The sequence below is a fragment of the Danio rerio genome, chromosome 11 (genome assembly GCF_052040795.2).
Source record: "Danio rerio strain M-AB ecotype USA chromosome 11, GRCz13ab, whole genome shotgun sequence".
Lineage (NCBI taxonomy): Eukaryota > Metazoa > Chordata > Actinopteri > Cypriniformes > Danionidae > Danio > Danio rerio.
The window spans coordinates 21,723,209-21,747,099 of NC_141031.1; the positions used below are offsets into that span (position 1 = coordinate 21,723,209).

At 39.7% G+C, this 23,891-nt stretch overlaps 1 protein-coding gene and 2 long non-coding RNA genes across 8 annotated transcripts; 1 reads left to right on the forward strand and 2 right to left on the reverse strand.

Annotated features, from left to right (window-relative positions):
• Positions 1-310: 310 nt before the first annotated feature.
• On the forward strand, positions 311-18,370 carry LOC141376593 (uncharacterized). Of its 3 annotated transcripts, XR_015502582.1 has the most exons (4): positions 311-592; positions 10,159-10,301; positions 14,929-15,044; positions 17,195-18,364. It is a non-coding gene; the product is annotated as an uncharacterized LOC141376593 (long non-coding RNA). The 3 variants fall into 3 exon arrangements; XR_015502580.1 differs by lacking the exon at positions 14,929-15,044; XR_015502581.1 differs by lacking the exons at positions 311-592; positions 10,159-10,301 and adding an exon at positions 14,697-14,792 and having other exon boundaries at positions 17,195-18,370.
• LOC147841761 (uncharacterized) lies at positions 3,622-6,617 on the reverse strand. Of its 3 annotated transcripts, none has more exons than XR_015502532.1 (7): positions 6,513-6,617; positions 6,283-6,363; positions 5,468-5,551; positions 5,293-5,347; positions 5,118-5,193; positions 4,867-5,043; positions 3,622-4,530 (listed from the first exon to the last, which is right to left on the reverse strand). It is a non-coding gene; the product is annotated as an uncharacterized LOC147841761 (long non-coding RNA). The 3 variants fall into 3 exon arrangements; XR_015502534.1 differs by having other exon boundaries at positions 5,464-5,551; XR_015502533.1 differs by lacking the exon at positions 6,513-6,617 and having other exon boundaries at positions 5,464-5,551; positions 6,283-6,439.
• On the reverse strand, positions 7,422-19,688 carry LOC137496751 (uncharacterized). Of its 2 annotated transcripts, XM_087273585.1 has the most exons (9): positions 19,023-19,605; positions 17,174-17,323; positions 15,272-16,422; positions 14,947-15,157; positions 14,683-14,777; positions 14,502-14,552; positions 12,584-13,076; positions 10,136-10,241; positions 7,422-8,616 (listed from the first exon to the last, which is right to left on the reverse strand). In XM_087273585.1, exons 1-8 carry the CDS (start codon positions 19,267-19,269, stop codon positions 10,153-10,155), a joined length of 2,487 nt encoding a protein of 828 aa, XP_087129711.1. In that variant the 5' UTR covers positions 19,270-19,605; the 3' UTR covers positions 7,422-8,616; positions 10,136-10,152. The 2 variants fall into 2 exon arrangements, with proteins under 2 accessions (XP_087129711.1, XP_087129710.1); XM_087273584.1 differs by having other exon boundaries at positions 14,947-16,422; positions 19,023-19,688.
• Positions 19,689-23,891: the final 4,203 nt, after the last annotated feature.

A 23,891-nucleotide genomic window follows, 5' to 3' on the forward strand; every position in this document is an offset into this window, starting at 1 on the left:
TCCTTGAATCTGTGTGATCTTTTGTTTGGTCGTCTTGAATCTCCAGCATTAGTTTACGAGAATTATCTCGTTGGTAGAGATATATTCAGCTGCAGGCCCGTGATGTGCGGATGGATACTAAAATATCGATATCTCCGATACCAGCTTTGTATGTTCTAGAATCGATTATCTTATCAAAATATCGATATTTCAGTAACTTGGAGCAAATTTGTATATTGTTGGAAATAGAAATACAGCGAAATGTGACCACAATTACCCTAGTGTATCTGAATAATGCCAACTTGGTCGGACTACTTGTTCTTCCTCCTGCAAAGTCATGTGCGTAATATGGCACTGTACAACTGCAGAGCACGCTAGCTAGCCTTCAATTCCATAAGCTCAAACGATGCGATTTGTGACACGTGTAACAAAACAGTGAGGTACTGTGGTAATACCACAAGCCTAATCAAACATCTACATATAAATCACAAGACAGAATATGACAACGGCATGACTAGGCGGTCAGACGAGGAGGAAAGGAGTACAGGTGCTGCTGGGGCGAGACAGACATCGCTTGCAGAGTCCTTAGGTGCTGCAGGTAGACACTATCCAGGTACAGAGGGAGAAAATGCGGCGATGTGGCTGTATAAGGGGTCTTGGATTTTTTTGTGACAATGATAAAACAAAAGAAAAAGGGTTTAAAATACTTTCATGAGAACCGGATTAACATGGCACTAAATGTAGACGTGTACGTTTTTTTAAGATGTTCAGGCAGGCGTTTAAAGATATACATGTTCAGATACTGTAAATAAATATGTAAGTTGGCTTTTTTTGTATGAAAATTCTTCATCAATAAGCAAGAATAACTCGTAATATTGCTCATATTCAGTATAAAGTGACACTTTTAAGTACACTACTTGTAGCTTTAAATTCCCAAACAGTCATTTTTTGGCAGTATCGGGCCGATAGTGATGTGACGTTGTGCGCCTGCGCGAGGCTTCGAAGCATATGTCAAAAAAACGATACATCTGGCAGTGAAGCAGTGTATCTGAGCTTGATTCCTTTTGTAATCATTACGTGATCGGTTACGTCCAAAGCTTCATTTTCGCCTATATCCATGTGGGTGAAGGACTAACTGGAATCCGATAAATGTAAAATAGTTTTGAATATCTTAGATTTTACTACAGTCATCCATGGTGAAATGTAACATTCTTATGTGTAAAACTACAGTACTTGAGTAATCTGTTCATATTACTGTTGTTGTATTACTACATGATTTAGTTGGTCAGTTGTGAACATTTGACATTATTGCTACACAGTGCTTTCCCACACTTTAACCAGAAGAGGTCCTCATCGAGCTCTGACTTAAAAAAATTCGAGTAACGAACCTTTTTCCGATACAATTGGGTCAAGCGCTTCACTGGTTCAGAAAGCCTTCATTTTACTTGGTATCGGATCGGATAGGAAATCAGTGGTAACGCACATCACTACTTGTTCGTTTCTTTCAACATAAAAGCCTTTAGGACATGAGACGGTCCCTGTCGCCCTCCTATTGGCAAAATAATGTAATGCTAACAGTTAATCACACAGAAGGCCATTTAATTAAACATATATGTGTAGTATTCATTTATTTTTTTGTTGACTTAATCCCTTTATTAATCCGGGCTCACCACAGCGGAATGAACTGCCAACTTATCCAGCAAGTTTTTACGCAGCGGATGCCCTTCCAGCCACAGCCCATCTCTGGGAAACGTCCAACCGAACACACATATACTGTACATACACTACAGACAATTTAGCCCACCCAATTCACCTGTACCACATGTCTTTGGACTGTGGGGAAAACCCTGGGGAAAACTGGAGGAAACCCACGCAAACGCAGGGAGAACATGCAAACTCCACACAGAAACGAAAACTGAGCTGAGGTTCGAACCTGCAACCCTGCAACCTACTTGCTGTGAGGCGACAGCACTACCTTCTGCACCACTGCTTCGCCCCATATGTATATTAAATATATTAAATATACATATCCATATTAAATATATTTAACTGTTTTTGCTGAAACCATTGCTGAAATAAAAAATGAGTGATGAACTTACCTGATATGTAAGGAAAACTGCAAAGTCGAGCATTTTTAATTAGGTCCTCACTTCATTCAGCTCCTTTAGCCAAAGATGTCTGCGATTGGCATTAAAAGCAGTGTGGTGTACAATGGTAAAAAAGTTAAGTTTTCGAATTTGGCCTCCTACTGCACAACCCCATTGATAATTCCTCTTTATCAGGGTGGCCAACCCTGTTCCTGGAGAGCCACCTTCATGCAGATTTGAGCACCTGAACCAATTAGTTAGGACCCGAACACCACGTGATGATTACAGGCAGGTGTGTTTGATATGGGTTGCAACTGAAATCTGCAGGAAGGTGGCTCTATATGTTTTCTATTTTATATTGTTATTATATACATTAAATATAATATATAGTTTTGGTTTAATGCAATAATGTTGTTTTAAGTACATTATTTGCATTTTTCTAAAAGTATTCATTTTTTGCTCTTTGCTTTTGATTTAATTTCTGTCGTTATAGATCTGTTGTAGGCCTACTGTTTTGATAGCATTTGTCACGTAGTTTTATTGTATAAAATCATTCTTACCTGTGAAAGGGAATTCTCAACTTGCAGAAAAATGCATTAAAAGTATTAAAAGTACATCTTCAGTTCTCTAATTCAAACAGCTACGGATATGACATTACCTTTAAGGGGGAAATTAATATTAGGCTATTTGGTTTGCGTTCGTATTACCTTTTAACAATGTTTATTTGTTAATACTACTACTACTACTACTACTACTACTACTACTACTACTACTAATAATAATAATAATAATAATAATAATAACCGTTTTCTTCCTGGCACAGTTTGTTGTGTAAGGTACTATACCTGGAAGATTTTATTAGCAATAAATATGCAGTCAGTGGAATCATACAATGTGACCAGTAGAAACTCAACCTATTAATTTATTCAGGGAACTTGGTAACTTTTGAGAACTTGGAACTTGGTCCATTTGAGTATCAGTAGACTGTCTGCTTAATATCTGTAGATACTGCCCCTTTAACAAACATTTAACTGACTATAAGAAAGCTTACAAGTACATGTAAACTTACACTAACCATAACCCCAACCAACCGAACAATCTACTTATAATGTAATGAGAATTAGTTGGCATGTAGATGCAATGCAACTTAACAACAAACGGACCATCAAAATAAAGTGTGGCCTGGAACTTGTTGCAACTCCAGACTGCACATTTGCCAATATGCTTATTATTATTTGTGTGGTCAAATGGTTTTAACCAAAATCATTTTTCAGGTATTATTCTTCTGTGCACTCTCAGAAAAAAAGGTACAAAATTGTACCTTTTAGGGTACAAATGGCCCGTCACTGGGGTGGTACCCTTAAGGGTACAAATTTGTACCTCTATTTAAAGGTACAAAATTGTACCTTCTACATTTGTACCCTTTAAGGGACAATTTTGTACCCCCACCGAAGGTACAAAAATGTACCTTTTTATATTATATAGCATTTTCAGGGTACTGACCCAGGCATTTTGATCCTTTGGTGACTGCATGCACAAATAAATAAATAAAATATTTTGGTTCGCAGATGTCCATTTTTATTTATTAATGTAGAAATATTTCATTACAACTCAAAACTGAATGTGTCAAGAAATAAAATTACACAGTAAATATAAAGCAGACATGTAAAACAGTAAAAAGAACAATTTAGAAAACAAATAAAAATTGTTCACTCACTGTACAGTATATAATCTACCCTTAATACAAAGACCACAAGAATACTGTTTAAGATTTATAAACACATTACACAGGCTACATCAAGTACTTCACTTTATAAAGTCCAAAGTATTTGTCTTTAGTCAGAATACTCGGTCATAATAAATAATTTGTCATCAAAATTTTCTCTGAATTTCAGAATGAAGGCAATGTTTCTTCTATAAATTGCATCAACAGTGCAGAAAACCAAATATATCAGTAGCCTCTTCCTCAACACCAGTAGATTACTCCTCATCATCCTCAAGTGGAGTTGTAATTTGTTGTAACACAATATGTGTTTTTGCTTTTGATAAACATGACATGTAAAGCACTCATATCTGGAAAATGTTCTTTGATAGTCATTAGGACCACAAGTTATTTAAAAATTTGCTTTATGCATGAATGATAGCAGTGTGCTGGATTAACTTGATTGTGATTATACCAAAATCATGTAGAGAAACAAAAAACAGTTACCAAAGTGATCAACCTTGGAGTAGATCGAGGCTTGTCACCGTCCACTGTTCATTCAAAACATTCCACTGCAGAAACATCAAGGTGATCTTCTAATAAGATGGATATGTCAAAAATGCATATTCGTCCACATCATTAGCCCGGCCAATCGCAATCCCATCAACTCTGAAGACTGCCGTGACTCGTCTTGTTAACACAGTTGTCCAGTCGGTGGCCTCCTCATGTACTTGAACTGTTGGATGTGGTGAAGATGGTTCACTGTAAATGACAAAGCAATAATTACATTAATATCAGTCACTCTATCACTGATGAAGAGAAAATCAACATGCATAGAAAGTAAAATAATATTCACCGATTTAAAAAAAAAAAAAGTATCACAGATTAAAAGACTAATATAAATTTCATTCATTCATTCAATTTCTTTTCGGCTTAGTCCCTTTATTAATCTGGGGTCGCCACAGTGGAATAAACCACCAACTTATCCAGCATATGTTTTATGCAGCAGATGCCCTTCCAGCTGCAACCCAGTATTAAGAGACATCCAGACACACTTATTCACACACACATTTATACACTACAGACAAATAAGCTTACCAAATTCAGCTATAGCGCATGTCTTTGGACTTGTGGGGAAACCGGAGCACTTGGAGGAAACCTTCACGAACACTGGAAGAATATGCAAACTCCTCACACAAATGCCAACTGATCCAGCCGAGGCTCGAACCAGCAACCTTCTTGCTGTAAGGTGACAGCACTACCCACTGCATCATCCTAATATAAAAAATATCAAGCATTATAAAATGCATTTATCACAGCATATACTAAACAGAAAACAACATACACACCTGAGCACAACGAAATGTTGAAGTGTCTCGCTTAACAAGGCTGGCAACATGAGAAGTGCTGCTGTAAAATCAATTCCTGGAACATAAGATGTGGCATACAAACAAATATGAATGAATCCATCCAAAGCTAGAATTTAATAATATTAATCAAGTGGAGAAAGTTTAGAAAGAGTACCTTAAAGTCAGGTCCATAGCATTCTTAAGTTGATCTCTCATCTTTCGATGAAAACCTAGAAAATAATATTAAACACGTGGGTGTACATTTATTGTTGTTTGTAAGTAAAAACCTACAAATTTAAAATAGCATGTAAGCCATTAAAACCATGGTATAGATAATGAGACATACTTACATCTTGTAACTGAGCCATGCTTTCATATGACATGCCTTCTTTGCTCTGATGCTGTTAGGCTGCATTATGTTGTTCAATCTTGTCCTGAAATACAATTGGAAACTTCATAAACTTCAGGAAAGCAATAAGATAAAGCAATAACTATTTAATTATAGTATTTTATTTATATATAAGTATAACGTTAAACGATAGTAAAGCACCAACAATTCTGGACATGAGAGTTTGTGGACACTCCTCAACATTAATATAACTTAGACACTGAAAGAAGATATGTACAAGCATACACACGCCACGTTTGTAACTAGCCACGTTTACATAATCAGTCGCTTTGCCGGTGACAAAATTGTGATTTTTCTTCACAAAATGGCGGTGTAACTTATATAACCATCTAAAATTACATTTCCGCGGTCAACCGTGGCTAGAAAATGGCCTCAAAATATAAAACATTATCGATAATTACAAATTCCAGTATTAATAACAAAAGGTTTTATATCAAGGTATATGAAGACTAGTCGCGCGAGCTCCGGGCCACACCGCACATTACTCACGGCCCGATTCCGGTGCACGGTTACGGCAGCGTCGGCTCGCTTCTGCCGCCGCATCTGACCCGAGTAACGATACAGCAGACGGACTCGGGCAGGCGAGAATCTAGCCGCAACTGGCCCAAGTGTATTTTGCTATCTGGGTTGCGATTATATTCCGCCGTGGCAACACTTATTAATAAAGCAGTTACGTAAGATATAAGGCGCGAATACGTAACGTAGGCGATAAAGGGAACTTTTACACCGAGAAAACTAACAGCATATAGTACTTACCTTCTATAACGTTATGTCCCTCGGTGACTTCGATATCACGTTGTATTAACTTCTTTAATAAGCTGCAGACATCTTAGCAAACTCCATCATGCAGGCCAACGTAACGTTACACCAGCCAGCCCGGAGCACAAAGCGGGGGAAAGCCGAGACCAGAGAGTCAGACAAAATCAACAGAACACGGCTTCACATGTAAAAATGAGACTGAAAATATATCTTTGATACATTCTTACCTGAAAGTGTGGACTCCAAAATAGACTTTTCTTTGAAAAGCGTGCGAAGTTCTGTGTAAACAGCCAGCATACTCGACCGACCGCCTCAGTAACAAACACTACTATAACGTCTCAACAAGCCAAATTCTTAAAGAGACAGCACCATCACCACCTGTATGAAGATGCTGTCCCTCTGCATGGTTCTTATTCTACATCCCATATTTACTATAGGGACTTAAACAGTAAGCAAAGACCAGTATTTACATTTTTAATGATTAAAATTACATTTAATTATAAATTAAATTATTAACATTTTTGAGAAAAAATGTAATTTAAATACATGAAAAAAAAATTAATTATTAAAATATTTAATTTAATCAATTTATTTATTATATTTTTAAATTATGTATTTTAGTATTAATGTTTAGTATTAATACATTTAAATTAGTGTTATATAGTGTCTTGATCTTATCATGAGCTGAGGGTACAATTTTGTTCCTATAGGGAAACAAAATATATAATTGTACCTTTAAAGGTGCCAAATTGGTCCTTTACGGTACAATTTTGTATCCAAATGTGCTATAAAAGGTACAAAAATGTACCTTTCAAACCTAAATCTGGACATTTGTACCTTTATAGCCCATTTGGGTACAAAATTGTACCCTAAGGACCAATATGGGACCTTTAAAGGTACAATTTTATATTTTGTTCCCTCTAGGAACAAAATTGTACCCTCATTGTACCTTTTTTTCTGAGAGTGTGCATTTTATTTTTTTTTTTTTTGTGTGTGTTAAATTTGTTCTTGTCTATATTTAACAACCCTGTCCCGATTAAAAAACAAACAAACATTCATTTCTTATAATAATCTGCAGTCACTTTATTATATACATATTTATTTTATGAAGAAATGCAAATTCAGAACATCATCTCAACATCATCATTTTATATTAACATGTGCAAAGTAGAAAACAAGTCTTCTTATACAATTAAATTCTTTGATTTCCACAATAAAATCTTGTACATATATGAATAAATAAATAGCACCAAAAAATTTGTATCAGAAATTTACAAGATCTAAAAGAAAAAGAACCAAAAACCTCCTCAAAACAGACCATATTTCTTGCTCCCCTTTGATTTTGCCCCCCATCCCATCCGAGACAAGAGTGAAAAGGATGGAGAGGGTTGAGGCAAATGCCTTTAAAAGAGATCATCATTTCTAATTTTATGTATTATATTTTTGTTTGTTTATTTTATTGTTTAGCTACAAAAAAGCAAACTGAAATAAAATGTTTCAATTAAAAGTTGTAAAAGAAATTATAGTAAATAATGTCACTTGATGGATCGAGGAATCAAGGCAAAAACTAGTGCTTTATTCAAAAACTGGTCATCCATTTTGTTATAAATGAGATTGTTTGTGCTTTTACTGTAATAATTTCATTATAAAACATTTAAAAAACGATACTGTATTAGTTTATATAAAGCAATGCTTTCTAGTTATTTTTTAATATCATTAAATTAATAAGGAAATTACCCATGGCAACTTTATTTCCTTTATTTGCCCACTAGCCTCAATTAAGTTTGTTTTTTGGTCCTTCATAACAAAATGTTTGGGCACCCCTGCTTTAACTCAGTCTTGCTGCTTACGTATACCTCAGATGCACCTGTGCTTTGTTTTTTGTTTTGTTATAAAGAGGAAGTCATAGTGCTCATGAATGTGCACAATACACTGACACTGAGGAGAAGAAACATGTTTCACAAATATTTTCATACATTTAGAATATTCAAATAGAACCACCAAAGGCATGATCTGTATATAATGAAGCAATGATAAGACATTTGTTTGCACATAAAAAAAAGACTTTATTCCACAGTTATTTGTGTCAGTTCCTCTGTGTCAGGGTCACATTCACAACAACACTATGAACATGCACAATATACTGACACTGAGGAGAAGAAACATGTTTCACTAATATTCTCAAACATTTACAATCTTTTCAGGAGGTTTTATAATATCTTTCAATTTAATGCTCTGCATGTGGGCCACTGCACTCAGGTGTAATCATCTATATCCTTGGAGTTGACCGCTGTTTTGACAATTTTGATGCTTTGTGTGAGGAGGTCTTAACTGAGGAAAACAAAAGAAGAAAAACATGTCTGGGATTTGTCTAGCTCATATTTAGATAAAAATCACCTTGCCTGTGCTGTGAACAGCCCCTTAAAGCTCCAGCAATTAACTGATAAAACATAGTTTGGAGTAACTCTAGGGCCATATATACTTGCAAAAGTAAAGAAAATTTTGCAAAAAAAAAAAAAGTATTGAGAAAAAACTATTAAATAAATAAATGCAAATCTCCAAAAATCACAAAGCGAAAATGATTTTTTGAGAAATAAAAATTATGGGAAAATTAAGTTTTGAAAAATTTGCAAACAAAAAAAGAACTGCAAATAAAAATAAAGGCAGTGCAAATATATATATATATATATATATATATATATATATATATATATATATATATATATATATATATATATATAAATAAATATATATAAATATATATATATATTTCCAACACATTTCTAAACAGAATAGTTTTAATAACTCATTTCTAATAACTGTTTTATTTAATCTTTGCCATGATGACAGTAAATAATATTTCAGCTTAAAGTGACTTTTAAAAAAGCGACAAGCAACAAATCTAGTGACTTTTTTGTGTTACTGGAGATTTTTATTCATTTGTCCGTACTGTACCATTCCTACTCTTCTCTCAACAAGCTGCAGGTGATGCCATCGGCCCCTCCCCTGCCTCAATGCACTGAATCTGCTTATTCTTTATTTTAACAATTTATGTACCCGTTTATTCTTTTCTTGTTCACAATCACAGATATTTTCAGTGAGAGTTACTGAACTTGTCTGAGTTCTTTTTACCTCTGAGAAATTACTGCAAATTCACTACACATATATATTGATATACTTTATTCAAACAGCAATAACTATTGTTAAATTGACATGCTTACATAAAGCGTAGTGCAAATACAAATACCCCTTTATTGACCATAGGCTGTTAAACAAACAAAAATGGTAGAATGTGATGACGTCAGTAATATGCTAATTGTTGTATGACATAATGAAGTGCAAAGTGAAAACAGCATAGCAAACTCACGTTTGACTAAAAAACAAATCAAAATGAGAATTGCTATTGACTGGATGGGTTTTGTAAAGGCAATGCTATAATAATGTTAGCAAAATACTCTTTTTTTTCGAAAATTAACTTTCACTTTGTGATTTTTAGAGATTTGCATACATTTTTTTCTGCTTAATACTTTATTTTTTGTTTGCAAAATTACTTTTATTTTGCAAGCATATGGTCCTAGATTGACTTCATACAAAAGACCATGGCCTCTAGTGTCTGTCGCTAGAGCACCTTTAGAGGGTCAAAGGAGTGAGGTTTACCTGCATAGCACTTCGCTAGCTGGCTTCCGTTATGCTAAAAAAGCTTAATACTTGTTTATTTTGCTGAGTTTTAAGTGTACACTAGCATCCTAGAAAACATAAAGATGCCAAAACTAATCTGACACTGGCCGATTATCAGCTTTGTGTGTCCCAGCATTATAAATGTAGTTCCTTCAGGATAAGTTGTATTTACCTTCATTTCATCTTCATTCACAGCTTCTTAATCCACTCGTGCTCTAAAACCTCCTCCAGTGTCGACAGGTCTTCTTTCAGACACTTTTCGATGAGATCACAGCAGCCTGTACAAGGAGAGAGAGAGAGAGAGAGATTGTTAGTCAACACTGTATAATGCACTAAAGGTGAGAATTACTATAATACACATAATCTGAAATTTGAAATTAAAATAAACTAATGTAGGCGACACGGTGGCTCAGTGGTTAGCACTGCCGCCTCACAGCAAGAGGGTCGCTGGTTTGAGTCCTGCCTGGGTCAGTTGGTATTTCTGTGTGGAGTTTGCATGTTCTCGCCAGTGTTCGTTTGGGTTTCCTCCAGGTGCTCCAATTTCCCCCACACTCCAAAGGCATGCAGTATAGGTGAATTGGGTAAGCAAAATTGGCTGTACCGTATCAGTGTGAATGTGAGAGTGTATGGGTGTTTTTCAGTACTGGGTTGCAGCTGAAAGGCCATCCGCTGTGTAAAACATATGCTGGATAAGTTGGAGGTTTATTCCCTGATGAATAACGGGACTAAGGTGACAAGAAAAGAATTAACGAATAAACTAGTGTAGAGGCCTGGAGGACCAGTTTCTTGCAGTTTTGCTCAAACACTCCTGAACAAGCTAATAAATAACTAAATCTGAAATCACGCCCTCATAACCTTAAATAGTACACTATTTAAGGGAGTAACCATTTGTAGTGGTCAAATCGCATACTTATGCACTATTCTACGCCATTTTGTAGTATGAATAGTGTAAGTAGTGCATTCACGCTGAAAACTCTAAAAAATAATAAGTGCACTTTAATTATCCGGATGATGCACTAATTCAGCCGCTAAAAGGAAGTGTGGACTGATGGACACTTCACGCACTCAACGACTGCAGGTTTGCTTATGTAGCTGAAGGGGCGGAGCTATTGGACGCACATGTTGGATAACTTTATGTATTTTGGATGGTGAAAGCTAAATTCTCATACGAGAGTTATTATTGCGCCTCCCGATGGTGAATGCGGCAATATTCAAGGCAGGTATTATTTGATAATTCGGTCGTATATTTCACTGATTTGGCAACCGTCAAACGTCATCAGGGAAACGGTTTGAATTTCCGCTTAGTAAAAAACATTAGTGTGCCATTTGGGACAACACTACATGCATATACTATCCTGTTGAGTGTGTAAGTGCATACGTACATAGTGCATGAGTGCATAGTGTATAGTGTGCCATTTGGGACGCAGCTCTTGTGTATGTTCTAAAGCCGGTGTCCCTGCAGAGTTTTGTTCCAACACTAGTCAAACACACCTGAACAAACTAATCAGTGTCTTCAAGATCACTTGAACTCTATAGGGAGGTCTGTTTGAATAGGGTTGGAGCTAAACTGTGCAGGACACCGGCCCTTCAGGACCGAGATTGCCCACCCCTGTTCTAAAGTGCACTTAGTCAAGACTAATTGAATTTTCAAGGTAGAGTCTAGATCGGCTAGGCGGCCGGCCGAAAGTACGATATGTACATCAATAATAGTAGCATATTTTATGACACTGTATAACAATAATTAATATTTTTACAGTACTATGACGGTTGGGTTTAGGGTTGTGGTGGGGGTAGGCGTTAATAAAATACAATAAATGGGAGATTTAATAAATAATATAAAAAATTCTCTTTAACATCCGACCGCAACCATATCCGATCTAACAACAACCAATTTTCATCTCTGACAACAAAGATGGCATCCACAGCAGATAAGATAAATAAGTAATTGTTTAATTAACATTTGTATATGACATAATAGAAATCAAACTATGTTATTTTATTACTAATATACAGTTTGTTAAGTGTTAAATAACCTGGTTCTGACCAAGAAAAATCAAATAAATCTGAGGGGTTTATCAACCAGCAAAACATAAAAACTACACAAATTCCCTCACCCGTTTACATTCACTCCTTTGAGTGCACTATAAACAATTTTGATGGATGTAAACTAAATCAATGGTCCTAACGTATTTCCTGTTTTACATTTTTAATTTCTATAGCTTTCGAGAAAAAGAAACATATTGATAAATAATGTTGTGAAAGATATTTTAATATTAAGTTGCCTCTTGTTATAGTTCATGGGCCAGTGACATCACCACATTGAAATGGTCTATATTAGTAGACTAACGTAAGGAATAGTGGATGAGGTCATAGTAGCCAATTCTGGATACAATTTAAGATCACTTAAAGAGTTGGAGGTAAACTGCAGGACAGTAGGCCTCAGATCCACTTTCCTGAGTTAATACACATGGTGACATTAGGGCCATAGTTTGATTCTGTTGTGGATATTTAAAGTCACACATTTCCTGGGTTCAACAATGCTAAGTTCTTTCTGTCCTGACATGAGACTACGACAGGTTTAGTTTTTCGCATGTACATTTATCAGTGTCTGTTTACTCACCACTGGATATGTTGGGCATAAACCTAAGTCGATATCCTTTTTTTTCCCTGGCGTACAATGGCACTTTTCCGTTGACCATTAAATACAGCAGGTAGCCTAGAATCCAGATGCTCCCTGAGATGATCATCTCATGTTCTTCTTCCTTGTATATTTTAGCACAGCCGAAGTCAATCAGCTTGAGCTCGAATGTCTTTGTGTTCACCAGGATGTTGTCAGGATGCACATCGTTGTGGAAAATACCATGTTGAAGGGAGTGCTTAATTGCCTGGATTAACTGGTGCATCAGGCAGCGTGTAATCGGTTCTTTCAGCATGCCACGTCTGCGTACAAAGGTCCCCAGGGATATACAAGGTTTGGGGTACTCCATGACGAGTGAAATGAATCCTTCTTGATCAAACCACTCATACATTTCTATCAGGTATATGCTCGTTGGAGGATTTTTCAGCATGAGCATAAACGCTGCTTCTTTGAATACTGGTTTGGAATAACCAGGCTAAGGAGAAAAAGAGAACAAGGGTTACTAGCTGTAGATCTGAAGAAAGACCTGCCCTATTTAATGGATTAATTCAACCAGAAATAAGAATGACCTTCCTTCATGTAATTTCAGAGACCTTCAGTCGACTTCAGAACACAAATGACAATATTTTATATTAAATCTGAGAGCTCCCTTATCCTCCACAGACAGTAACATTCATGCGGCATTCAAAATCAGTTTCAAATGCAATCATACGAAGCTCCAAGAACATTTGTTTGCCCAATTCTTTCACATCAAGTCAGGATGTGCATTTACTACAGGTAATAAAACACTTGTGCTGCTGACTCTGATGATACATTATAATGCCTGTAGAAAACGTGCACCCTGACTAGATGCAGGAGAGAAAACAAATAATTTTTTTTTACAGTCTTCGACACACAAAAGTGTTCTATCAGGTTTGCATGATTACAGTGGTACCACTGAAGGCACATGTTTTGACAAAGTCTTTGGCTCCTTTTCTGGACTTTGAAAGTCCCAGGGCCCTTGCTGTCTGTAGAGGACGAGGGAGCTCTCCAATTTCATCTAAAGTATCTTCATTTGTGTTTTGATGATGAATGAAGGTCTCAAGAGATTGAAATCACATGAGGGTCAACAATTTAATTGTTAAACAATCAATAATTTAATGTTTGGGTCAACTAATTCATTAAAATGTGCTTCATTATTTTTATTTATACAATGCTCAGCTTATATAATAATAATAATTCGTATTTTTAATAGGAAACTATACAGTATTATTTTTGTTCATATATATTAGTTTAGTCAGTACTGAAGCCAAATCTGGATAACAATATAACAAAATAACTTATGATAACGGTGCAATAACCCAAATTTATATGTTATAGAAAAATATTAAATACAAAGTATAAAAAGAGGAAAAATCAAGAGAAGCAAAACATTTGTTTGAATTTAATTTTATCATCTTTAAATTTCTAAATATGTTTGGTATGTTAATGAATATATCTGTTTAGTAAATCTTTTTTGTTTTAATGCACCAAAATACTTTGCCTATATTCACTGAGAAATGGATAAAAATATTAAATTTCAAAATGGGATGTACTCAGTTAAGCTAAGCACTGTATGATCAACATGGCTTTGCAGCTTATCTCTCTTACTTTGCTGCTATGAACAACAGTAACTTTTGACACAAAAAAATTAAAGCATTTTTCCAGTAGTGTAGACTTATATGAAGCACAGCTCATTGGGTTAAATTGAATGAGTTACCCAAAACATTATTTTACCCTAAAAATTATTATTTTATTCGACTTGAACATTTTTATACATGTTTAAATGACTGGATTTTGCCTTATAAAATTCAACTATGCAACATTAAATGTGTCCAAACCAATAAAGAATTAAAAATTAAATGAAGTTTTGCCAACTTACAACAGATAAATAACGGTCACCCAGTCTCTTCCGAATCCTCTTGATGGCAACCTGCAAAGCAAACATACAAACATTAGTTTTTCACATATTATTGTCTCTTTAATTTATTTAATAAATATACAAGTTTGGATCAAGTGGACAAGTTACATAAAGAGCAAAATGCACACTAAGAGAGTTTTACCTCCTTGCCATCAGATTTACGGATTGCTTTGTATGTTATGCCGAAGCTCCCGGCTCCCAGAATATCTCCAAAGCTGTAGAGACTGTTCAGCAATTCTGAAAAAAGAAGAGGTTAAGTTCTTTCAATTCTCTTACACTGATAATACCTTAAATTATCAAATATGTTAGACTAGCATTTATAACAGTACTGTTTGTAGCAAACTTGAATTTGACACTTTGCATTTATGTTTTGTACATGATTTCAAAGTCCTGTCAGCAGACTAACCTCTATTTGGCCCTGTGGCAGATGACGACTCCCCATCAGCCATAGCCTGGAGCCCAAATGGTCCAGGGAGAGGCTCTGGATCTGGAACCGGATCAAAAGTAAGCTGGCGCGCAGACAGTCCAGGGACAGGTTCTGGATCTGGATCAACAGTATTCTGGCCACCAGACGCTCTAGAGACATCCTCTGGATATGGAACCGGATCAAAAGTAACCTGTCGCCCAGACGGTCCAGGTACAGGCTCTGGATCGGGATTCAGATCAACAGTATTCTGGCACCTAGATGGTCCAGGGACAGGCTCTGGATCTGGAACCGGATCAACAGTAACCTGTCGCCCAGACGGTCCAGGGACAGGCTCTGGATCGGGATTCAGATCAACAGTATTCTGGCACCTAGATGGTCCAGGGACAGGCTCTGGATCTGGAACCGGATCAACAGTAACCTGTCGCCCAGACGGTCCAGGGACAGGCTCTGGATCGGGATTCAGATCAACAGTATTCTGGCACCTAGATGGTCCAGGGACAGGCTCTGGATCTGGATTCGGATCAACAGTATGCTGGCCCCTAGATTGTCCAGGGACAGGCTCTGGATCTGGAACCGGATCAACAGTATTCTGGAGCCCAGACATTCCAGGGACAGGCTCTGGATCGGGATTCAGATCAACAGTATTCTGGCACCTAGATGGTCCAGGGACAGGATCTGGAACCGGATCAACAGTAACCTCTCGCCCAGACGGTCCAGGTACAGGCTCTTGATCGGGATTCAGATCAACAGTATTCTGGCACCTAGATGGTCCAGGGACAGGCTCTGGATCTGGATTTAGATCGACATTATGCTGGCCTCTAGATGGTCCAGGGACAGGCTCTGGATCTGGATTCAGATCGACATTGTGCTGGCCTCTAGATGGTCCAGGGACAGGCTCTGGATCTGGATTCAGATCGACATTATGCTGGCCTCTAGATGGTCCAGGGACAGGCTCTGGATCTGGAACCGGATCAACAGTATTCTGGAACCCAGACGGTCTAGGGACAGGCTCTGGATCTGGATTCGGATCAACAGTATGCTGGCACCTAGATGGTCCAGGGACATGCTCTGGATCTGGAACCAGATCAACAGTATTCTGAAGCCCAGACAGTCCAGGGACAGGCTCTGGATCTGGATTGGGATAAACAGTATGCTGGCACCAAGATGGTCCAGGGACAGGCTCTGGATCAAGAACCGGATCAACAGAAATCTGTCGCTTAGATGGTCCGGGCACAGGCTCTGAATCTGAATTCGGCCTAACAGTATTCTGGAGCCCAGACAGCTCAGGGACAGGCTCTGGATATGAATCAGTCTCTTGGTCTGGATGGGTTGTATGTGGATTCTCCTGTGGTGTTTGAGGCTCCACTCTTGTTCTTCTGCAGCAGAGGAAAGGCTTCTTTATAGCCTTCCACACTCTCTTGAAGAAAGCATAGATCCTGCTTCTCCTTCTGCCTCCTGTTTGAATTTATTAATTTAACAAAGACAAAATAAAAATAAAAGAGAATATTTGAAACATGATAAGTAATTGTATTGACATATTTAAGAAAATAAAAGTATATTCATAAAAGAAATCTAAATAAAAATATTATATTGGGTGAATTGTCTTAAAGTGGGACCAAAACATGAATGCCACCAAAACTGTAGGTTAGCCAGAGATGTAGTGCAGTGTGATTAAAACCACACAATCCAATGCCCAGATATAATATTTTGTTGTTTTTCAAAGAGGGTGCTTCTTGTTTTATGATTCTTGATTTTGCCCCATCAGAGACTTTTGAGTGTCCCACGTTAGGAACTGCTATAGCTAATAGAAGCTTTATGTATTTCATTTTTATAGAGATGTATTGTCTGTAATTTCTCTTTTTTAATTTTAAAATAACACATCTTGTGATTTTTAAACAGATTTAGGATGTGGATTCATTGTTTTGGCTAGACCAAGTGAAAAGATACTTTCACCTTAGGCCAATTTATCTTACAGGACAACTTTTTCTCTTCCTGTTAAAGTGCACTATTGATTATTTCCCATTTTTGTTTAATGTGTAATGTTTCTTGTTGCTTTTATACATTTATTTTAATTCCCCCAATAACTTTAAATACATCTTAAGACTTTACCCAATTAGAATTGATTTAAAATTAAGAGATCAATTAGCCTATTTCCCATTATTAAAATGTGTGTATTCTACAGTGAAGTGGTTGCTGATAATCTCACCAGTTGTGTCCTTTTCCACAGTGTTCTCCGGAGGAGAAATCTCATCCGGCATCTCATCCTGTACTCTACCGGCATCTGAAGCCACAGTCCAGTCTTCGTCCAGCCACGAACAGAAGTCACTGCAAAAGCTGATGGTCTCCATATTTGATCCTGAAAAACAAAATTAGCCTCATTAGAATAAAAGAATCTGATGTTTACTTAATATTCTGACAATTGTGCATAGTAAATAAAATTAATATATTTTGGGCTATTCCTGAAAATTTTGCACATGAGGAATACATTATTTTGTTGTACATCAAATTTGTTATTGACACATTTTGCATTATTCTTGTAATCTTATTATCACATTTAAAATGGCTAACACTTTTTTATAATTGTTTTACAACAAATTTCAGCACCCTTATGTCAATTTTCAAAACTGTAGACACCAAATTCACAACCGTTAACTTCATTTTACTTTATAAACAGATGTTTCATTATAATGTTAACATACACTTTCTCTGTGAATCTGTTTTGAATTTTCATGTCATATCCATAACGCTGGAATTGTGGAATTACTCACACACGTGTGTGTGTGTGTGTGTGTGTGTGTGTGTGTGTGTGTGTGCTAATTCTGGTGGTTAAAAAAATTAAAACGGTTATTCTTGCAATATTTATGACATTTTTGTACTGTATGTGAATTGAAAAGTAATTTGCATGTTGCTATATATCGTGCCATATATCATCATTCTACATTTAACTATAGTCTTTTTTTTTTTTTACAGGAACCCAAAGTAAAAAGAAAATGTATGATTAAATGAAGAAATGTTCAGTGATTCCACTGTCTGTATTGTTCCCTTTACACTTATGTATAAACAATAATGAAACCTGTATCATATATTTTAAACAACAAAACTGAATAACTTAATGATTGATTATTGAAACAATGTGTATCACGTGCGTGGGTGAACTAAAGTAATGTTCCTGTAGTATTTATTTGATAAAAGGATTATGTGAACCAATAACCCTGCAAATGCAAGACTATTTTAAAGAAATGTACAAACTCATGCAGAGTTTTGACCACCGGAAAGTCTGTTAAATTAGTTACTGTTTAGACTTTTGTCTCTACAGTTTTCAAAATTTACATCAAGGTTCTGAAATTTGTGGCAAAATTATTGTAAAAAAATGTAAATAAATACATGCTTGAGCATCATTTGTGGTCTGTCTGCCTGCCTGATTTTTGTCACAAGTGGAGTTGGTACAATTTGGTAGAGGTGGCCACCTCGCAGTTATCTATGCAGGAAAAAGTCATGAGAATATCTTTTTCCAGTTTTAATAGGATGCATTATGTGTTTTAAAATTGTGTTGTGTGTGTGTTAGAGAGAATATGAGAGTGTATGGGTGTTTCCAGGTACTGGATTGAGACCAGAAAGGCTGATGAATCAGGGATTAAAAGGGGACAGTCGGGGCTTAGCAACCAGGGGGGTTATGTCCCCCTCACTTTTAGAGACAGACCATTTAGAAACAGCTGGTTAATAATTATATGAACGTAAACTTTTAGATCTTATTCAGCTGTCACACACTTTTAAAATGTCTGCTACGGCCCTGGGGACAGTGCATGAGTGAGTGGGTGTGCATCATTGGAGTAGGCCAAAGTCTTAATTCAGGTCACCTTACCTCACAAATTTTTCTCATCCCATTGATCCCAAAGCTAGTTAAACCCCCATTATTGATTATTTATCAGGTTTGTTTTATATGTAACGTCTTTTCTGTCATTTAAACGTTTATTTTAACTCCCCAATAGCCTTTCTTTCCTCTGTTTTTATCGTTTTAAACCTTAGACAGCTAGAGTGTTTGCTGACAGTCTCACCGGTTGTTTTCTCCACATAAACAGCAGAGGGCTCTGCAAGTGTTGTACTGGCATCTGAAGCCGCAGTCCATTGCTCGTCCAGCCAGGGACAGAAGTTTCTACAGAAGTCGATGTTTTCCAGCATTGCGGCCGCTTCTCCTTTCTCTCCTTCACCACACACAGGTGCTGTTGCTGCCATTGCGTGGACAGCCACAGGCTGTGTCGTTTCACTCATAAAGTCTTCGAGTTCACTCATGTGTTTTCTCATAAAGTAAGTCAACAGATAATCGTAAATCAGAAGATTTGGTCAAACTCTGTTAACGCGTTTAAATAATGATCTGACTGTAGCTTGGATAATCTCTGAATTGTAAATGGAATTTAGAACGTGCGCTTATGTGGTTGTACAGAGTGACGTCACTTATGGAATGTTTCGAACAGCTCTCAGCACCGCATGTTTTTTTTTTTAAATATTACTTATATTACATAACTAGGATTGTTTTTGGCTCAATTTTATTTGTATGTATTTTCAAATAATGGTCTGAAATAAATAGATAACAGTCCCCGTCATGGTCTGCCTAAAAATCAGATATTAAATATAAGATAGCTAGACGCTTCATGGTACGCTTCGGTCAGTTGCTCCGATACTTAAAGGCGGCTGCCATCCGTGCGCTATAAACAGACGCAAGTGAATGGAGGAGCTGCCGTTTTCTCGGATGTAAAAAACAATAACGTTTAAATTTATCAACGGATTATAATTTTATGGTGTGAAAAAACTACAGTTACCTATAAGTAACGCTCAAACTTGTAATGTATATGTAAAGGTATAAGAGTATTATTAATAAATGTATCTCTTTTATCAAAAGTAGTTCTGGAATTGTATTCTTTTTTTATATTATTATTATTATTATTTACAGTTTCATAACAGTTAACAAAAAAAACAGTTTATAAAAAGTAACGAATCACACATTTTTTCAATAAAAAAATTCAATAATGTAGAATAAAATAATACATTATATCTAGGAAAATAATTAATAAGAGCAAATAGAATATGAAATAGTATGTGTGTGCTATGTATAATCATATCTATAATTTGAGGATGAATAATACTAAAACGCCATTGCGCATCCGGTTTGAAAATTAGTGAGGGCGGAGTTCATAAAAAAATTCTGTGTTGATTTCAATTAATGTATAGTTTTAAATTAATGCAAAACTTTTATGTACATTGTTTTATTTTTTATCATTTTATTTTTTGCTTTGACAATTTTAATCAATAAGTTTAGGTTTATGAACGACAAATGACAGGTGCTCCAAGTAGTTTATGAAACATTAATGAATATTTATGAAATTGACCAGCATTGCTAAATTTATAGCATAGCAAAATCATGCTTATTCAAATTTAGTTCCTTCATTGATAAATGCAGAAACCTTGCAAATTAACAGTTTAGTTGTTTGTATTTTGTTTAATAATAATATCAAAGGCAAAATATTTTAAGTTCCCCTTCGGTTGGGGAACTTCAGTGCCATGAATGGGAGGATTCGGATCAGAAGCCGCTTATCTGGAGAGTATTGAACGGGCCAATGAATGAAATTAATTGGCAGCGTAAGCTTGCGCAGGTGTGCGACATCTGCAATCATCTCAGCATATAAGCACACCTGAAGCCAGCAGACGCCATCCTTTTCGCTTCAGATCCTTTCTGAGTGAGTCGATGAGGGTTCCTCTTGCTGATCAGCACTTCAGAGCGAACGAGTGTGTCTCCCGGTCCAGAGTGGGTCTTCGCGGTGGCAGACGGTCGAGCTGGGTTACTCCCTTGCCTGCGGTTCTTTGGGTCCGGTCCTCCAGAGCGGTGCGTATAGTTGCAACTTTCCTAAAAGAGCAACACAGTCGTGCAGCACGTCCTTTTCAGGATGGCGCTCCGACTGTGCGTTTCTGGATGCGGGGGTTTCCTGTCTCCGGATGATGGACACGATCACTGCATTGCATGTTTGGGGGTCCAGCATGTTAATGCGGTGCTCGCGGGCGGTTCATGTCGTCATTGCGATGCCATGACCGTTGCACAGCTAAGATCGCGGCTAACTTTCGCAAGAGAGCGAGCCACCCCAGTTGCCTCCTGTTCTAAAAAAGCAGCGGGCGCTCGGGCAGATCTGAGGGTTTCAGCGGGAGCTAATCCGCCGCCCACGGGCTCGCGGACCTCTCGCTCCTCACGGCGCTCCATCCAAGCTTCGGGTGGTGAGAGTGATCCGTCTAACCAGATGGTAGCTCTCACACTCGCTGACACCGGAGATCAGATGTCCTCCGCGGCATCGGAGGGTGGGCTTTCACTGTCCGACGAAGATCCGGACCCGCTCGCCCCCTCCGGGCAGGTGAGCGCTGTCAAATCGGATCCTGAAGCGGACATGTTAGCCGTGCTTTCCCGGGCTGCTTCGGCCGTGGGGTTGGAGATGGTTTATCCCCCAGCTCCGCGGCCGGACCGACTAGATGGGTGCTACGTAGAGGACCAGAAGGCGAAGCCTTCGAAGCCTCTCGTCCCCTTCTTCCCGGAAGTGCACAGTAGGCTCACGCAGTCCTGGAGGGCACCTTTCTCTGCCCGTGCTGCGAGTGCCTCCGCCCTCACCGCCCTTGACGGCGGAGCTGCCAGGGGGTATGAGGCGATCCCGTCAGTGGAGCGCGCTATCGCGGTCAATCTTTGTCCGCGCGGCGCCTCTACGTGGCGGGGTTTGCCCCGCCTCCCGTCCAAAGCCTGTAGGTTGTCTGCCTCCCTCGGAGCCAGAGCTTATAAGGCTGCGGGCCAGGCTGCTTCTGCTTTGCACGCGATGGCCACCTACCAGCGCTACCAAGCGCAGGCGCTGGCCGAGCTGCACGAGGGCGGGTCCAACCCAAGCTTATTACATGAGCTGCGCACCGCGACCGACTATGCTCTTCGGACTACTAAGTCCGCCGCGTGTGCGCTGGGGAGGACGATGTCCACACTTGTGGTTCAGGAACGCCACCTCTGGCTAAACCTGGCCGATATGCGCGACGTTGACAAAGTTCGCTTTCTTGACTCGCCCATATCCCAGGCTGGCCTGTTCGGCGACACCGTCGGTGAATTCACCCAGGAATTCAAGGCGGTGAAAGAGCAGTCGGATGCGATGGGCAATGTCATCTATCGGCGTGGCCGTAAGCCCGCTCCGCCCGCCGAGCCATCCACCTCCGCTGTTCCTCGCCGAGGGCGCCCGCCAACGAGTGCTGCCCCGCCCCCGCCTGCGCCTCCGGCCAAGCGGGCGCGGCGTTCACCTCGAAAGCAGGCAGCCCCTCCTGCCCAGGGCGCCGTTAAGTCCGGTAAACGGACCGCGAAGCGTCCCTGAGACAGGCCATCCGGAGAAGAGGAAACTTGCTCTTTCCCCGCTGGAGGGCGGGGCCCCGATAACAACGGTACTTTTCAGTGCCACCAAAACATCAGTAAAAGAGCACTTTTTCCCTTCCCCGGATGTGACTGCACGAGTTCTGCCAGTCCGGGACGCGCTGCCTTCCGGCTCGCAGACTCTACGTGCTTCGCCAGTGGCTCACGAGCGCTGGGGGGACGGTCTCCCTTCCCTCAGCCCTCCAGCCCCCTCTCCGGAGTCAGGGTGCGGAGCCAGAGCGAATCGCTCTCCTCCAGCTTTTCCGCGGGACCCTCGTGCTTCCCGGATCAGCACACCCACTCCGCGCTGCCCCACCGCTGGTACGTCAGCGATTGTAGCGATGACTCCATTAGCGAGGGCTCTGCCTGCCTGGTTAGCGCGGGCCAGCCCCTCGCGGTGGCTCATACGCACAATCAGACTCGGTTACGCGATTCAGTTCGCGAAACGGCCCCCCAAGTTTACGGGCGTGTATTTCTCCAGGGTCAACCCCCTGTCCGCCCCTGTCTTGCGAGAGGAGATTGCTGCCCTCCTGGCGAAGGGTGCAATCGAGCCGGTTCCTCCAGCCGAGATGGAGAGTGGGTTTTACAGCCCATACTTCATCGTACCCAAAAAGAGCGGTGGGTCACGGCCAATCCTAGATCTGCGCGTTTTGAACCGCTGTCTGCACAAGCTGCCGTTCAGAATGCTCACGCAGAGGCGCATTCTCCAATGCGTTCGTCCTCGGGATTGGTTTGCAGCCATAGACCTGAAGGACGCGTATTTCCATGTCTCCATTCTTCCACGCCACCGCCAATTTCTGCGGTTTGCGTTCGAGGGTCGAGCGTGGCAGTACAAGGTCCTCCCCTTCGGGCTCTCTCTGTCTCCGCGGGTCTTCACCAAACTCGCGGAGGGTGCCCTAGCGCCCCTTCGGCTCGCGGGCATTCGCATACTCAATTATCTCGACGACTGGCTGATTTTAGCCCACTCGCGGGAGCAATTGATTATGCACAGGGACGAGGTGCTTCGGCATCTCCGCCTACTGGGGCTTCAGGTCAACCGAGAAAAGAGCAAACTCGCCCCCGTGCAGAGGATTTCTTTTCTCGGGATGGAGCTGGACTCGATCACCATGGTAGCGCACCTCTCCGAGGAACGCGCTCGCCTGTTGCTGAACTGTCTGAGGGAGCTCGACAGCAAACTAGTGGTCCCACTGAAGTTCTTTCAGAGGCTCCTGGGGCATATGGCATCCGCAGCCGCCGTCACGCCGCTCGGGTTGCTCCATATGAGACCACTTCAGCACTGGCTTCACGATCGGGTCCCCAGACGCGCATGGCACGCGGGCACACACCGGGTCTCGGTTACTGCGCTGTGTCGCCGCGCCCTCAGCCCTTGGAACGACCCCTCGTTCCTACAGGCCGGTGTGCCTCTAGGACAGGCGTCCAGCCATGTTGTTGTTTCAACAGACGCTTCCAACACGGGTTGGGGGGCCGTGTGTCGCGGGCATGCGGCTGCGGGCCTCTGGAAGGGTGCCCA

Excerpts from the sequence above, each read along its gene's own strand:
- LOC137496751 (XM_087273584.1), bottom strand. The coding sequence starts at position 19,269 with ATGAGAAAACACATGAGTGAACTCGAAGACTTTATGAGTGAAACGACA. Across the intron at positions 16,423-17,173 it reads TGTGGAAAAGGACACAACTG|GAGGCAGAAGGAGAAGCAGG; the intron begins GTGAGATTATCA and ends AAATTCAAACAG. Across the intron at positions 14,553-14,682 it reads GTAAATCTGATGGCAAGGAG|GTTGCCATCAAGAGGATTCG; the intron begins GTAAAACTCTCT and ends TTTGCTTTGCAG.